This window comes from Bubalus bubalis, chromosome 4, assembly GCF_019923935.1.
Source record: "Bubalus bubalis isolate 160015118507 breed Murrah chromosome 4, NDDB_SH_1, whole genome shotgun sequence".
In the NCBI taxonomy this organism is placed as follows: Eukaryota; Metazoa; Chordata; class Mammalia; order Artiodactyla; family Bovidae; genus Bubalus; species Bubalus bubalis.
The window spans coordinates 162,207,191-162,224,573 of record NC_059160.1 but is presented as its reverse complement, the minus strand read 5'-3'; the positions used below and the strand labels follow the sequence as shown (position 1 = coordinate 162,224,573).

Here is a 17,383-nt window from a genome sequence, read left to right as displayed (position 1 = left end):
AAATATATAAGAGAACACTTTCGAATGCATTTTGTGAGACCAGTATGACTCTGATATCAAAAGCAGACAAAGCCAGTACAAGAAAAGAAAAGTATCTGCCAACATCGCTTATAAAAACAGGTGCAAATTCTCAAGAAACTATTGCAAAAACAAATATAACCATACACAAAATAAATAAGGCATTGTAGCCAATCTGTCTTATCCTGCAAGGCTGGTTCACTGGTCAAAAATGAGTCAATATAATCTATTATATTATTAAATTAAAGAAGAAAAAATATGACCATATGCAGAAAAAAACATTTTAAAAATTCAACATCTGTTTATGATTTTTTAAAAAAACTCTTGGTAAAATAGACATAGAAGGAATCATCCATAACTTGCCAATGGACATCTACCAAAGAAACTCAGCTAATAGAATATTTGATGCCGAAAGACTGAAGACCTTCTCTTCAAGCTTAAAGACAAGGCAAGTATGTCCTCTCTCACCATTCCTATGCAATATCATGTTGAAACAACAGATGGAAAGGAAGGTATAAAACTGTCACTATTCACAAACAATATGATTGTCACATAGAAAAAAAAAATCCCAAGCAATCTATATAAAAATAATAAAAGCTCCTAGAAAAAATAAATGAATTAGCATGGATGCACAGTGACATACAGAAATTGATCACATTCCTATATACTAGAAGTAAACAGTTGGAATACAAAACATTTAAAATATCATTTAAAATCATGCTCCCAAGACATAAGAATAAATCTAATTTTTAAAATGTGCTTGCTGTGTATGCTGAATACTATGAAAAACAGTCTGTTTATGGATTGGAATACTCAATGTAGCTAAGGTCTTAATCCTCTCCAAATTCATCTATAGATGCTGTTTAATACAGTTCCAATCAGAATCCCAGCAGGATTTTTGTAGGCAGCGGCAAATCGATTGTTAAATTTCAACCTGTGAAAGACACTTAAAAAATGAAACGAAAAGTTATAGACTGGGAGAAAATATTTTCATCCACACAGCGGAATACTACTCAGTAATAAGAATGTAAGAACAACTGATGCAACCAGCTGGATAGATCTCAAAGGCCTTGTGCTGAGTTTCAAAAGCTGGCTTCAAAAGACTACTCACTTGTGCTTGTGTTTACATGCTATTCTGAAAAAGACGAAACTAAAGGGATAGCTCAGTGGTTGCCTGGGGTTAGGGATTGCAAAAGGGTTTCATTATGAAGGGACAGCTCTCAGAACTACTTCGAGGGCTGGGACTGTTTGTTCGCATCCTGACTGTGGCGGTCACGAGACACTGCACGTGACCTAAGACCCACCGAGTCTACACCAAGAAAAAGACTTTAACTGCATGCTAATTGGGAAAGTAGCAATACAAAGGAAAACAAAGGAAAACAAATCACAAGACGGATCCTGAATCACAAACACTTGATTTTCAAACATCTTGCCTCTAACATTGCTTTTACAACCCACAATGATACTGTTCTTGGCACCACCAGCCCCGAAGAACGGCTAAGGTGCCAAGAGTGCTTCTAATACTTGGTGTTAATTTATCCAGTTCAGTATTAAACAAATATTTGTTGACCTAAGTATCTTCCTGGCATGCTGGATACATCTATGAGCTAAACAAAGTAAAACCCATACCTGATAAGTGAGAAGAAGGGTATAGACAATAAAGGTAAACATAATAAATAGGTAAATTACAAATAATAAAAATTACTATTGCTATATAAGCTTTGTTGCTGCTACTGCTAAGTCGCTTCAGTCGTGTCCGATTCTGTGCGACCCCACAGACGGCAGCCCACCAGGCTCCCCCGTCCCTAGGATTCTCCAGGCAAGAACACTGGAGTGGGTTGCCATTTCCTTCTCCAATGCATGAAAGTGAAAAGTGAAAGTGAAGTCGCTCAGTCGTGTCCAACTCTTAGCAACCTCATGCACTGTAGCCTTCCAGGCTCCTCCGTCCACGGGATTTTCCAGGCAAGAGGACTGGAGTGGGTGCCATTTTTACTATACTATAAATAGCATTGTAAAATATATACTCAATACATGTCATATTATTATATAGTATATTTAATAATGTAATAGAATAATAAAAAAGAAATTACATATTATGAAGAAAGATGATAAATGTTATGCAAAAAACAGAAAAGAGAAAGAATTTAGAACATTGGGTGTAAGAGGGAAAAAATTTACAATTTTAACTTGGGTGGTAGAATTGGCTTCTTTGAAAAGGTAACATTTGGACGGACTTGACAAAGGGGATGCAGATATCCAGAGGAAAAGCATTTTAAACAAAGAGGATAGCCAGTGCAAAAGCCCCCAAAGTGGGGGTATGTCTGACCTGTTCAAGGAGCAGCAAGGAAGCCTGCGTTATTCCTCCGATACTAAAGCCACACAAAGAAAAGAAAATTACAGACCAATATCCCTCATTAATATACATGCAAAAAACCCTCAACAAAAAACTAGCAAAACAAATCCAACAGCCTAGAATTATATACCATGGTTTAGTGGGATTCATCCCAGGAAAGCAAGAGTGGTTCAACACTAAAAAAACAATCAGTGCAGTGCACCACATTAATAAACAAAGGGAAAAAAATGATCACCTCGAATGATAGAATAAAAAAACATTTGACTATATTCAATACCCTTTCATAATTTAAAAAGACATTTGACCCAATGCGCTGTCCACCTTCTCCAGACCCACACTGTGGATTGGCTAGCCTAGAAGTACATCATCCATCCCAGGTGGAAGGATCTGGGAAATATCAGAGAAGTTCAGCATGATTCATCACCATGGCAGCTGCCTTTTATTGAGCTCTACTGCAGTGTGTGGTATTGTGTGTGTGTGTGTGTGTGTGTGTGTGTGTGTGATGCACGCTATGAGGGGGGGTGGTGTGTGTGTTTCATGGGTATTATATATTCTGTATTTTGGAAGTCACAGTATATATTTGGTATTTATATAACATATATCTTCTATTTTGTAAAAAATGTTACTGCATCATAGTTATATAGATTAACTAATGCTTCTGAGGGCTTCCCTGGTGGTTCAGATGGAAAAGAATCTGTCTGCAATGGGGGAGATCTGGGTTCAATCCATGAGTTGAGACAATCCCCTGGAGAAGGAAATGGCAACCCCCTCCAGTATTCTTGCCTGGAGAATTCCTTGGACAGAGGAGCCTGGTGAGCTAGCGTTCATGGGGTCACAAAGCGTCAGACTTGACTGAGCGACTGACACACACCCACGATGCTTCTGATGAGCAAAGCACGGTCTCTGGACACAAGCGCTCAGTAAACAGCAGCTGTGATACTGTGACTAAGGGCAGTATCATCTCCAGTGCTCAACTCACAACGGCCCTCCATGTGGACACTCTTACTATCCCTACATTCAAACTGAGAGATCAAGGAACAGTGCGAGGAAGGCAAAGTCTCAAGGAGCCCGGCCACTGAGGTGTAGAACACACAGGCCTGAGTCTAAGGCCCACAGCTTTCATCTTCCTCCTGGAGACCGGGGCCCACTGTATAGACAGAGCCGAGGCCAGTCGCTCACCCAGGGGGATGCCAAGCGTCGGTGGAGGGCACAGGTGAGCACCCTGTCCACTGTGTCCAGCCCACTGCCTGTCCTTTACCCCTCTGACTCTCTCAGAAGAGGCTGGGGTTGCACTTCCTCTTTTCTAACCATTAGGGAAGGTCAAGGGTGATGCATTTATTTTTAATGAGAAAAAATTGTTCTATTTATGAAATCTGACTTTCATACATTTAAAAATTACTCATTGTAAAAATCAGGATGACATTTGACACAGGAGTTATGTATAAAGAATCAGGCCTGATGCCCAAACCTTAAATTGCAGGCTATTGTGTCAGAACATTTAGCAGATCATCACTATTATTGTGGGAGTATCCAGAAAAAGCAGAACAAATACACACATACACACATACCCACACACACACACACGCAGAGGCTTTGAAGGCAGACACCAGCACCATGGTGTTGTGAAAAGCTCCCTTTGTTTCTCCTGCTTCAGTACAACATTCACGCCTCCACGAAGCTTCCTGTGCTCATCCCACCAGCATGCTGGAGAGACCCACACATCTGTATATCCGAAGGGGGGTGAACTGGAGCACACGGAGGAGGCAATGTTAGTCACTCAGTCGCGTCCAACTCTGTGACTCCATGGACCACAGCCCACCAGGCTCCTCTGTCCGTGCAATTCTTCAGGCAAGACTACTCCAGGGAGAGGAGGCAGAGCCAGGGACAAAGGCAGTGCTGGGACCCTGGCCCCACCACAGGCACAGCAGCCGAGCCCGTAGCGTCAGCCGGTAGCAGCAACAGAGGTGGCGCAGAGGACGTGGGCCTCGCAGCCACAGCGGCACCCACAGCCACAGCGAGCGGGCGGCAACGGTGGCGGGACCCACGATGCTGGTCCCTCCGGCCAAAGCTGCGCCCACAGCTCCAGGCTCCCCGCTCCCAGCAGCAGCACTGATGAACGCGGCAACCCTGGGAGCAGTGAACACACCAGTGACCCTGGTCTCTTCCTTCCCCGCAGCGGCGGCAGCGCCCGTGACCAGGTGACCCCAGACGTGGCAGAAGTGCCTGCCATGCCAGTGCCCCGGGCAGAGGAGCCAGTGACGGCAGCAGCCCTGGCAGCACTAAGGCACCAGCCATCCTAGAGGAAGAGCAGGGACAGGGAGACCACAGGGACACCCCTGGCAGAGCTGCTGCAGGGTGGAAAGGGCTGATTTTCAAATACAGCCAGAGGCCACCAAGAGAAACCCAAAACTTGGGCTACAGCACCACCTACTGAAAAACAAAAGAAAGGCCTTTTAATTGGGAACTTGAATTGTTAGACTCAGAGTAAACAAAGCTTCACCTAAATAAGAGAGACATTTCCTCCTTCAAATGCACTGGCAGAGGAACAACTCATCAAGCACCACGAAAACCAGGATAACACAGTATCACAGGAAGAACATAACAACTCTCTAGAAACTAAACTAAAAGCCTCAGAAGACTGTGATCTAACTGACAAAATCCAAAATAGCTGTCATGGAGAAAACTAAGAGAATACTCAGGAAGGCAACTCAATGAGTCAAGAGTAAAATTAATAAGCAGAAGGAATACTTTACCAAAGAGACTGCAACTCTTAAAAAGAACCAATGGAAATTCTGGAGCTGAATAACTCAATAAATGAGATGAAGAATGGATTAGAAAGCACTGGAAACAGACCATATGGAAGAGAGAATTAGAGAGCTCAAAGTTAGAAATCTAGAAATGATTTGGTTAAAAGAAGTAAGAAAATAAGATGTTTTTAATGAAGAAACTCTATAAGAATTATCCAATTTGATTAGAAAAGGCAACTTAAAGATAATGGGTATCCCTGAAGGAGAAGAGAGTTTACTTAAAGAAACAACAGCTTAGAACTTTCCAAATCTGGGAAGAAACTGGATATATAAGTCCATAAAACTAATAGAACTCCCAGTTATTTCAATGCAAAAAGATCTTCTCCATGACACATTACATTAAAACTGTCAAAAGTCAGTGATAAAGAAAGAATTTTAAAGATGATTAGGAGGAAAAAAAAGACAGTAACCTACAAGTTACCTGATTTAGGTTATTATATTTCTCAGCAGAAATGCTATAGGCCAGGAGAGAGTGGAATAATATACTCAATATATAGAAAGATTAAAACTATCAACCAAGAATACTCTACCCAGAAAAGTTATCCTTCAGATACGAAGAAGAAATAAAGTCTTTCCTAGACAAACAAAAGCAGAGGGAGTTTATCACTACTAGACCTGCCTGATAAGAAATGTTGAAAGGAGCTCTTCTGCCTGAAACAAAGGAGCAAAACTTTGAGTATTTAATAGACAGAATCAGAAAGCTGCAACTCTGTATCAGAATAAGTTGTTAAACAATTAGAGCATACAGGTCCAAGGGGGATAAAAGCATTAAAAAAAATAGCTACTTCAATTTGGTAATAAACTCACAACACAAAAGGGAATAATTTGTGGCAACAAAACTAAAAGGGAAGAATAAAAAGATAAAATCTGTATGAGCAGATGAAGATGACAACTTCTCAGTAGAAAAAGAACAATGGCACCCCACTCCAGTACTCTTGCCTGGAAAATCCCATGGACGCAGGAGCCTGGTAGGCTGCAGTCCATGGGGTCGCTGAGAGTCGGACACAACTGAGCAACTTCACTTTGACTTTTCACTTTCATGCATTGGAGAAGGAAATGGCAACCCACTCCAGTGTTCTTGCCTGGAGAATACCAGGGATGGCAGAGCCTGGTGGGCTGCTGTCTATGGGGTCGCACAGAGTTGGACACGACTGACGCGACTCAGCAGCAGCAGCAGCAGCCTATGAAATGGGCTCCCAGGTGGCACAGTGGTAAAGAATTTGCCTGCCAGTGCAGGAGATACAAGAGACACAGTTTCAACCCCTGGGTTGGGAAGATCCCCTGAAGTGGGAAAATGGCAACCCAGTCCAGTATTCTTGCCTGGAAAATTCCGTGGACAGAGGAGCCTGGAGGGCTATCGTCCATGGGATCAGAGTCGGACACGACTGAGCGACTGAGCACACACACAGGACAGCCACCTATGGAACAGTGTATACAAACCACACGGCAGCCATAAAACTAAAATCCGGAGCAGAGACATCAAACACGAACAACAGAAAATTTAGGAAAATGCCACATAAAACCACCAAATGAAATGACAGAAAAGCAAGGGGAAAGAAACTATGAAGATACAGAGCAAGCAGGAAACAAAAGGTAGAATGGCAATACTGAGACTTCGCATGTCAATAATCACCCTAAATGTAAATGTACTGAATTCACCAATTGAAAGAGTGGCTGGGTGGGTTAAAAAGCAAGACCCAACTATATGCTGTCTCCAGGAGACTCATCTCAGCTCTAAAGACAAATATAGGTTCAAAGTGAAGACATGGAAAATTATACTCTAGGCAAATGGCAGCAAAAACCAACAAAAAAACAGGTATAGCTATACTCATAGCCAATAAAATAGACTTCAGGCCAAAAGAGATAACAAGAGAAAAAATGGGGATAATCCCTCAAGCAGACATAGCATGTGTTAATATATGTGGACCTAACATAGGAATACCAACATATATGAAGTAATTTTAACTAATCTAAAGGAAGAAATTGACAACCACATAAGAATAGTAGGGGACTTTAATACCCCCACTTACATCAACAGATTATTTGGACAGAAATTCAATAAGGAAACACGGGGCTTAAGTGAAACATTAGAGTAGACAGACTTAAATAAATACAGAACATTCCATCCAAAATCAGCAGAACACACATTCTTTTCAGGTGCACATAGAAATTCTCCAGGAGAGACTATATGTTGGGACACACGTCTCAATGGATTTAAAAATTAAATCATATCAAGCACATTTCCAACCACCTGTATGAAACTGTAAGTCGATTACAAGGAAAGGATGGGAAAATCACAATATGTGGAGGCTAAACAGCGTGGTACTGAACAACTATTGGGGCAATGAAGAAATCAAAGGAGAAATCAAAAAATACCTGAAGACAAATTCAGGTGAAGATACGCCACACCAAAATCTATGTGATGCAGCAAAAACAGTTCCAAGAGGGAAGTTTACAGCAACACAGGCTTACCCCAAGAAATAAGAAAAATCTCAAAAAAACAGTCTAAGCTTACACCTAAAGAAGTAGAAAAGAAGAAACAAAGCCCTAAATCAGTAGAAGGAAGGAAACAAGAAAACCTAGTGGAAATAAATTAGAGACTAAAAAGACCATAGAATGAAACTAAAACTTAGTTCTTTGAAAAGACAAGCAAAATTGACAAATTTTTAGCTACACTCACCAAGATAAAAAGAGAGAAGGCTCACATAAAATCAGAAACAAGAGAAATTATAACAGGTATCACAGAAATACAAAGGATTTTAAGAGAGTTCTCTGAACTGCTTTACATCAACAAATCGGACAACCTAAAGGAAATGGATAAAATCTTAGAACAAACAACTTTCTAAGACTGATTCATGGAGAAACAGAAGATCTGAATAGACTGATCACTATTGATGACGGAAACAGTAATCAAAAATATCCCAAAAACAGAAGCCCAGGATCAGACAACTGGCGAACTCCACCAAACATTAAAAGAAGGATGTCAAGCAAAAACTTGAAGACAAGGGCATGCCTCCTAATTCACTTTATGAGGCCAGCACTACCCTGATACCAAAACCAGACAAGAACAAAACAGAAAAAGACAATTATAGGCCAATGTCTTTGGTAAACATAGATGCAAAAAATCTCAACAAAATAGTAGTGAACTAAATGCAACAGTGCACTAAAGGGTTATACGCCTCATCATGTGGGCTTATTCTAAGGGTACAAGTGTGAGTCGACATCCACAAATCAGTCAGTATGATACACCACATAAACAAAAGGATCAAATCATATGAGTGTCTCAACAGATGCAGGAAGAGCATCTGACAAGATTCGACATCCACTTATGATTTTTAAAACTCTCAATAAAATGAATAAAGGTCATCAATAACTTATATGTCAAATCCAGCTAACATCTTACTGAACACTGAAAAACAAAGCATGTTCTCTTAGATTAGAAACAAGTATACCCACTCTCACCACTCTTACTTACTATAGTATTGGAAGAAATAACATTGTTAAAATGTCCATATTACCAAAAGCAATCTACAGCTTCAATGCAATTCCTATCAAAATTTCAACAATATTTTTCACAGAAATGGAATGTAAAAGTTCTAAAATTTGTATGGAGCCACAGAAGGCCTTGACTACCTGAAGCAATTCTGAGAAAAAAACGACAAAGCTGAGGGTGTCACACTCTCTAATTTCAAATTATACTACAAAGCTATAGTAATCAAAACATGTATAAAGAACTCAGGCAAGTCAACAACAAAAGAACAATCTTTTTAAATGGACAGAACTCTAAGTAGACATTCCAAAGATTACATACAGGTGGCCAACAGGCACCTGAAAAAATGTTCAACATTACTAATTATTAGGAAAATGCAAAGCAAAATCACAATAAGATATTAACTCATGCCCAATAGGGTGGCTTTTACTAAAAAAGAAAAAAAAAAGATAGGCAATAATGAGTATTTGCGAGGGTACAGAGAAAAGGAACCCTCATTCACTGTTGGTGGGAATGTAAATAAACATCATGGAGATTCTGCAAAAAATTAAGAACAGAACCACCATATGGTCCAACTATTCTGCTCTTGGGTATTTATCCAAAGGATATGAAAACATTAATTCAAAGAGATATATACACACTTACATTCACTGCAACTTTATTTACAGTAGCCAAGATAAGGAAATGATCTAAGTGTCCGTCGACAGATTAATGGATAAGAAGATGTGATACGCATGCACACACACTGTGGAATCCTACACAGCCATAAAAATGTGAAATCTTGCCATTTACAATATAAATGGACCTTGGGGATATTATGTTACTTGAAATGTCAGATGGAAAAGATAGTGTATGATTTCACTCATATGTGGAATGTAAAAAGTACAAAAATAATTGAATAAATAGAACAAAACAAAAACAAACCCATAGAAGGAATTCCCTGGCCACCCAGTGGTTAGACTCCATGCTTCCACTGCAGGAATCTCACTTTCCCTGGTTGGGGAACTAAGATCCCATATGCTGTGTAGTCAAAAAAAAAAAAAAAAACAAAAACAGAAACAAAATAAAAACACAGATACAGATAACAGACTGGTGGTTAGAGGAAGGGAAGGAGGGTTGCAGGAGGGCAAAATGGGTAAGAGAGATCAACTGTATGGTGATGAATGGAAATAAGATTTTTGGTGGCAAGCACACTCTAGTATATACAGAAGTCGAATTATAATGTTGTACACATGAAACATATAGCTATAAACCAATGTCACCTCAATTTCTAAAAGGTGCAGAGTCTAATAGACTTTTGTCCAAAGAAAATACACAAGTAGCCAACAAGCACGTGAAAAGATTCTCAATATCAATAGCCTTCAAGGAAATGAAAATCAAAAGCCCAATAAGATACCACATCATCCCCATTAGGAGGGCTACAGTCAAAGAGATAATGACAAGAGTTGACAAAAAGATGTTCAAACTAAGCCCTCACACACTACTAGTAAGAACATAAAATGATGCAGTCACTCTGGATAATGATTTGTGGTTCCCCGAAATGTTAAACATCGAGTTACCGTATGACTTAGTCACTCTATTGTTGGGTATCTAGCCAAGAGATACACAAACATGTATCCACAAAAATCTTGTTCATGAATGTTCATAGCAGTATTACTCATAATAGCCCTAACGTGAAAACAACACAAATGCCCATCAGCCGTTATGTAGACCATAACTGTGGTCTACACACTGGAATATTATTTGTCAATAAAAAGAACTAAGTACTGATACATGCTACAACATGGATGAACCTGAAAACATTATGCTAAATGAAAGAACCAGAAACAAAAAGATCACATACTTGACTATTCTGTTTATATGATATATCTAGAACAGACAAGTCAGTAAAGACAGAAGATAAATTAATGGTTGCCGGGGACTGGAGGTAGGGGTGGAAGAAATGGAAAATAATGGATAATGGGTATGGAGTTTCTTTTTTGTGAGATAAAAATGTTCTAATCAGTTGTGGTAATGATCATATAATTCTGTGAATATACAAGAAAAACATTCAATTGTACATTTTAAAGGGGCGAATTTTATGGTGTTATGTCTCAATAAGTTATGTCTCAATAAAGAAGCTGCTCTTTAAAAAAAAAAAGATAGAAGAAAAAAGAATAAATTTCCTCACAAGGAAACATCAGGATCCTGAGGTTTTACTGGCAAGTTCTATCACACAGCTAAGAGGGAACACTGCCCATCTGCTTAGGCCAGCATAAATTTGACAGTAAGAATAGTAAAGAAAGTGTGAAGGGCTGAACTTTCTCACAAACAAAAAATATTTTTAAAAACTCAGCAAATCAAATCTAGCAATAATTATATCATGAGCAAATTCTGCAGGAATGCAAGGTCAGAAAACAAACTGATTTACCAGATTAACTGATGAAACAAAAACAATCATGATTATCACAGTGGCTGGAGAATTGACATCCAGCCCCCTCACCACCAGCTCCCAGTACTGACGTCTGGCTGACACACGCGCTGCTCACTTTGGATAAACGTGCAATGTCTTTCAGGAGAGAATCCTGTGGTGTTAAGGGCCACGTGACCTGGAGAGGTGGCAGGCAGGATAGTTTACTGCAATATTAATTTTTGTCTTATCATCGATGCTTCAGAGGAATGAAAAAAAAAAAAAAGATACTAACTATTCTGTTGTTTTGTTACTTCATTTTCCCCCTCCTGATCCAAGGCGGGAGGGCGGTTCTTTATGTTCCCTCACTTTAGTGGAATTCTGTGTTATAGGCATGAAAGTCAAAAGTTGTTTATCAAAGTCAGGTCCTTGAGAAGATTAGCCTGCAGAAGAGATGTCCTTGTTGGGGGAAATGGAAGCAGCAAGAAAGAACAAGAAGAGTCCCATGATTGGGAAGGACGCTATGGTTTGTGTCTCACAGGTCAATGACATCACCCACGCCCTGGCAGTGCTCTGGCAGGCAGGAGATGCGATCTAGGAAGGCAAAGGCTACTCAGCACACCAAAGAGGCTGGGCCCAGGCACCTAGGCTCCGAGGCACAGCAAAGATGCCAAAGGAGAAAGGGAGCCTGTGCACAGCAGAGCTCTGCCCTCAGTTTCCAAGATGAGGTAAGCTTCCCTGGTTCTCGTGTGACTCATCAGCATCCCCGGACCCTGAACTGAGTCAGACCGGTTTTCTGCCAGCTCTCAGGGTGGCGGGGTGTGTGGGGTGGGGGTGAAGTTAACTTGATTTAAAGAAAAGAAACTTGATTTAAAGAAAAGAAAAGGCAAAGTTAACCAAGACCAAGTTAACTCGATTTAAAGGAAAGAAAATCACGCTGTCACCAGCAAAGCCCACTGGGATCCCCAGGAAACACAAGATGGAATCTAGGTGATAAGATAAGGTCTAACCTCTTCCTCTGTGCTTAGTCTAGTCTCACTTGTTCATTGGTCACTGCCTGCAGAGGCCCTGCACCGGGCAGGCGCCTCAGATCGGAGTTCCCAGTGCAAAATGGCTGCGCAGGACACGGCAACCCGCAGATCTCCTGCAGAAGCGAGGTGCGCGATCCTCCATTCAAGGTGGTGGCCGTGGGCTGTGTGCCGAGGTGGTGCGCCCAGCCCTGCGGTTCCACCCTCCCCTCTACACAAGATCCCTAAAGGCAGCCCCACCCCAGGCTTGTCCAGAGAGCAAGAGAGCTTGCACCTCTCCATTCTCTGTTAAAAGAAGAAAGGTTTCCTTTGCTTCTGAATCCAGTTCGGTCTCCTATTGGCTTAAACCTCAGATAGGAGGACCCTTGCGGGAATGGACTCAGGAGGGTTAGAAGCAGTAACTTTCCGCACACCCACTTTGTACTACGCATGTGCGGGCTATGTGCCTGGGACACAGGAGACAGACACACCGAGGGCAGATTAGGGAAGCAGGCAGCAAAGCTCTACCTCTCTTCCAGGTCTGGCCACTGCTTGAAGCTTCCCTGGGGGTCACTGCCAGGTTCTGCCCTCTGAGGGTCCACCGCTAGCTCCTGCCTGGTCCTCGGAGCGTCCTTCAGGTCCCTGCGCAGGTGGAGGGTGCCTCGGGCCATGCTGTCCAGAAAGCTGAGGATCTGCAGGCAGCTCTGGATCTTGGGTGGGAACAGGCTGGCAGAGGAAAAGGCCTCACTCAGCAGATCAGCAAACAGCCTGGCCTTGGTGTCCTCCTGGGAGGGCGGAGGGGCGTCCTCTTCCTCCAGGGCCCCAAAACAGCCCAGCAAGCAGAGGTCCTCGGCCAGCTTCTCAAAGAGCCCGGTCCTCCTAAAGAAGTCACCGTTGACTGGGTCCAGGTACAGTGCGGCAGACAAAGCACAGAGCGTGTGCAGGACGAGGTCCAGGGTCTGGCTGGGGGACACTGCCCCCCACGTCTGCAGTGGGGGCTCCTGGAGAGAGCCCTCCAGGTCAGAGAGAAGGGACAGCAGCCCGTTGAACCCACTGGAGACTCTGAAAGCAGCGCGGCCTTTGGGGGTCTCCAGGATCCGGAGCAGAGACTGAAACCAATGAGATAAAAGTGAGTGAGGTCCAGGCAGCAGATCTTTAATGCTGAGCTCCAGCTGGGCATTGCCAGAGCATTCCTGATGCTCCTCCAGGATCCATGCCAGAGGAATAGAGAGCTGCCCGGGGGCAATTCTGAAATATTGGGAGGTCTGTACCGTTCCTCTTTATTTTAGTTTTGGGTTGCCCCTCAGTGTCTTTGTTCAAATGGCTGCTCTTAAAGCCTATGCTGCTTTATAGGGTTGATTTACTGTCTTATATTTCAAGTGCATCTCTCTCCACAAACCTTTCTCTGACCCCTCACTTAGACTCATCCCAGGCTGAGTGCTCATACCTCTAACTCCCCATTCAGAACGCTCACCATCCTGCATTGAAGCTGTTTGAAAATTGTCTCAGCCTTCCTCTAGTTTGAAGTGACATGAAATCAGGCTTGTTCACTGCTGTGGATTGTGGCACATACTTAATAAATACTTGCTAAGCTCATGGAATGTACCCTTTTCTATATTGCAAAAGGAAACAGTGAAATCTATACAAAGCAGCTTACTACTATTTACCTTCCTCTGTGTGCAAACACAGGTACTTTTAATAAATGGAAGATAGTCAAACAAATCTACTTAAAAGCGGGTGTGACTATACAAGGGAATTAAGGTGGAGAAGAGAAATCCTTCATGGAGGGAAACATATAGGCACAGCATATAACATAGACCATGTGTGGAGTTTAGCCTATCACAATGCACATAGTGGAATCTACCTTTGCAAGACTGCGGAGGATTTTCTGGACAGCCAGACTTTTCATTCCCTCTGGAGTCACACACTTACTAAGCACTTCCAATGTACCGTTCTTTGGTCCTAGTACCCATGATATACCCTAGGTGTTCAGTAAATGTTTTAGAAGGACTGCACTTAAGAAATTCTCATTCTGGGCTAAAGTCTCACACCTAAGAGTGAAGAATGGATGGATGATTTTAGATAAATATCAAAAGCCTCTAGATTTGGGCATTTAGTTGTTTACTATTCGTGAAAATTGAATGGGACTCCATCAAACACCCAGGTTCCCTAAGCGTGTCTCCCAGAAAATGAGCAGTCCCTGTGGTTTTGTAGCAGGTGCTGGAGGAACATTTGAGTTGTTTCATCCTTTTCGATGTCTAGCGCTCCAGTGACACAGGAAAGAGCCTTTTCTCGGCAGGCACAACGTAAAGTCAGTTTCAGGATATTTGAAACAAGGTTCAAAGAGAAAACGGTAAGAAAAAAAAAGTTCCTAATTTGGGAGAGATGGGTGTCTTAAATGCATGGTTTAGGGTGATAGTCTGTGGCATAATACATGAAAATCCGATGAGAAAGAGAAAATTGATGGGTCAGAGAGGGAGCGAAGGGACTAAACTTCTAAATTCTCATATAGAGAAAGTCGAATAGAAACTCAGTAAAGTTACACATAAATATGATATATGAAGTCATGTCCTTTGCGGGGGAAGGTAAGTTTCTAGTTCGGTCTCTAAAATGCTGGTAACTCCAACCTAACACTACTGTTTATCTGAAACACTATAATGTGTACCACTGGAACCCAAACTTTGTTATCTAACCTTATATTCTGCTACAAGAAGCTTGAACTGCTTGGCGGACGGTGAACCCAGGCACGGGGTAGGAAAGCGTGAAATGAGCCAGAAGTAAGCTAATGCACACAAGCAAGGACTCTTCCAAAGCGGGAGAGAAATGGTGACCGAGAAGCTGCCCAAAGTGTTCCCACTGCCCCGTCAACGGCATTCCAAGTAAACAAAACAAAGATTATAGAAACGAGGAGAATCTATACAAGGCCAAAGGTCATCATTATGCTCAAAATGGACAAATTATCATATACAGTGAGGTAGAAAGATTCATCCGCACCAATATGGGTCAATTGATCTTTTCCCAGTTATTGGAAAAGGAAATGCATGACTTATGGTGGTTAGTCAATGGCTGCCCACCACAGCTCTGGGGGATAGCTGTGGGGAAATTGAATTATTTTGTTCTTTAAAAGAAACTCAGCATCAGGGTCACCCACTAACAGGGGATCAAATCAGAGTCATGGGACATGGTTCAGGGAAATGGGCTTTCCAGACTGTCTGACAGACAGAGGCAAATTGAAACACTAAGGACTAGAGTTTCTAGCGACAGCTGCTTTCTCCTCCTATGTGAGGATATGACTTAACTACTCCTGTTGTTGTTTAGTCACTAACTCATGTCCAGTTCTTTTGCAACCCCATGGGCTGTAGCCTGCCACGCTCCTCCATCCATGGGATTTCTCAGGCAAGAATACTGGAGCAGGTTGCCATTTCCTTTTCCAGGGGAGCTTCCTGACTCAGGGATCAAACCCATGTCTACTGCATTGGCAGGCAGATTCTTTACCACTGAGACAACAGGGAAGTCCAACTACTTCTGTATTTGGCTCAAAACTCAGGAAAGACTGCATTTATAGACAGGTCCTTAAAGAGAAGATTGTATGTAGACTATTAGAACAGATTCTCCAGGATAGTAATGTTGGTGAATGTACAAGTTTATGGTTTAGCAGCACAGAGTTCCCTAGACTAGGCAGGGACTTCCTCTGAATACACAGCATCACCACAGCTGCCTTCCCCAAACCCCACCCCCAACCCTGGGACTCTGGGGCCAGTCGTCTGTGCCTGTCTTGTATGAGGGACTCGCTCTGGACAGAATTAATGCTTCTTTACCAGGGTGGAAATGTGCTCTAGCTTTCAAGCATGCTGAGTGGCGGGTGGTCTCTTCCTGCCATCTGATAATCCACATGAAAGGCTGACTGACCATCAGCGTGTGGTTCAGCATTGTCTGTCTCAACCTGTCTCAATGTGACTAGTGCCATGAAAAATAAATAAAGTACCGATACCTCAAGAAATCTGAGGCTCTAGGGTGTTAAACTGTCTAAGTTTGTGTGAGTGCTTTCAATAGCTCTGAAAACCCCTATTACGCTATTCAGGGCAAATGGAATGAATGGAAGTCTGTTTATCACATGACATGTGACAAAATAAACACCCAAAAAACAGAATGATTAACAAATAAAACCAATCAGATTATAAGCAACTGTCTTAGTGCTAGATGACCACCAAAACTCCCCTCTTCCCTTAAGAAACCACCTTCCAATTCTCCAGTTTTATACCAAATATTGCTCATCAGATCTCCGTCATTCCGAGTGCTGAGAGCAGATATTTTAAAAAGAGAGCAACACAATAATAGCCATCCTTATGATCTGTGTCTCTCAGAGGGTCTATCCCCTTAATTCCTAGATGGCACTTCTCTCCTCCTATAGGGAGGGGGGAAGAAAAAAAGGAATGGCTGTCCTTAATTGTTGCTTTGTTTGATTTATTAAATTCAGAGTCATTATCTAAAATGGGGGTAATGTCATTAGAACTCAGGCTTCTCTATTATTTCTTGGGATGGGGTTAATTTCATATTTGCAGAGTCATAAAGTAAAGAGCCCAAAATCTAATTACAAAGACTTAATTTCATAGCAACTAAAGAGAAACATTTCTATCATAAAGGAAAATAAATACTGCGCTACTTTGGGAAACGATTTGTCAGGAACTGGGGGCCTAGGAGGAGGGTCTCCATTACTGTCATTCAACTTTGCATGATAATGCATCACCTAGGCTTGCAAGTCCGCGGAAGGGAGTAAATTTAATCAGCTGAAGTCAAAGTAATCAGGCTAGGGTTGACACATTTCAAGAAAGGTCAGCGTTAAGCACATTTTCTCCTCCTTAACTCAGTTACCATGTCATCGTCTCTGAGTTAGTATTCCTCCAGCTTGAATCTATAAAATGGATGTCTGCTGCAAAGCGCTAACTATGTTAAGACTAACAGGATTTATTTCACATTCTATTATTTGTTATTCCTCATAATTTTCCATGTGTCATGCTGGAAGACGGGTGAGGTAATGCAATTAAGCTCAGAGTTGAACAGCTAAATGTATATTAGCAAATCAATCTGAATTTGTGCATAACCCAATCACGGTCCCACTGGCCGTGGAGAGGAAATTCATTTGCTTACATTATTCTTTAACTCGGTTATCATTTGCCAGAATTTGGTGGTGAAGTCACATGTGCTTCTGTATTGGTATGGAAGCACCACTGGATTTTTGGAAGCAACTGCCTTAAGTCACATGTTTCTGGAGGAATTTTCTCCTCCAGAGCAGCTGGCTAATTCTCAGGGAAGGGAAGT

The 17,383-nt window shown here is 41.9% G+C and overlaps 1 protein-coding gene across 7 annotated transcripts in view; it reads right to left on the bottom strand.

Annotated features, from left to right (window-relative positions):
* Positions 1 to 17,383, bottom strand: part of WDFY4 (WDFY family member 4) — a 257,299-nt gene that overhangs the window by 178,484 nt on the left and 61,432 nt on the right. For all 7 annotated transcript variants that reach the window (XM_044942412.2, XM_044942406.2, XM_044942408.2 and 4 more), the window contains exon 12: positions 12,593 to 13,173. In XM_044942412.2, the coding sequence (XP_044798347.2) occupies positions 12,593 to 13,173 (581 nt within the window). The remainder of the gene's footprint in view (positions 1 to 12,592; positions 13,174 to 17,383) is intronic.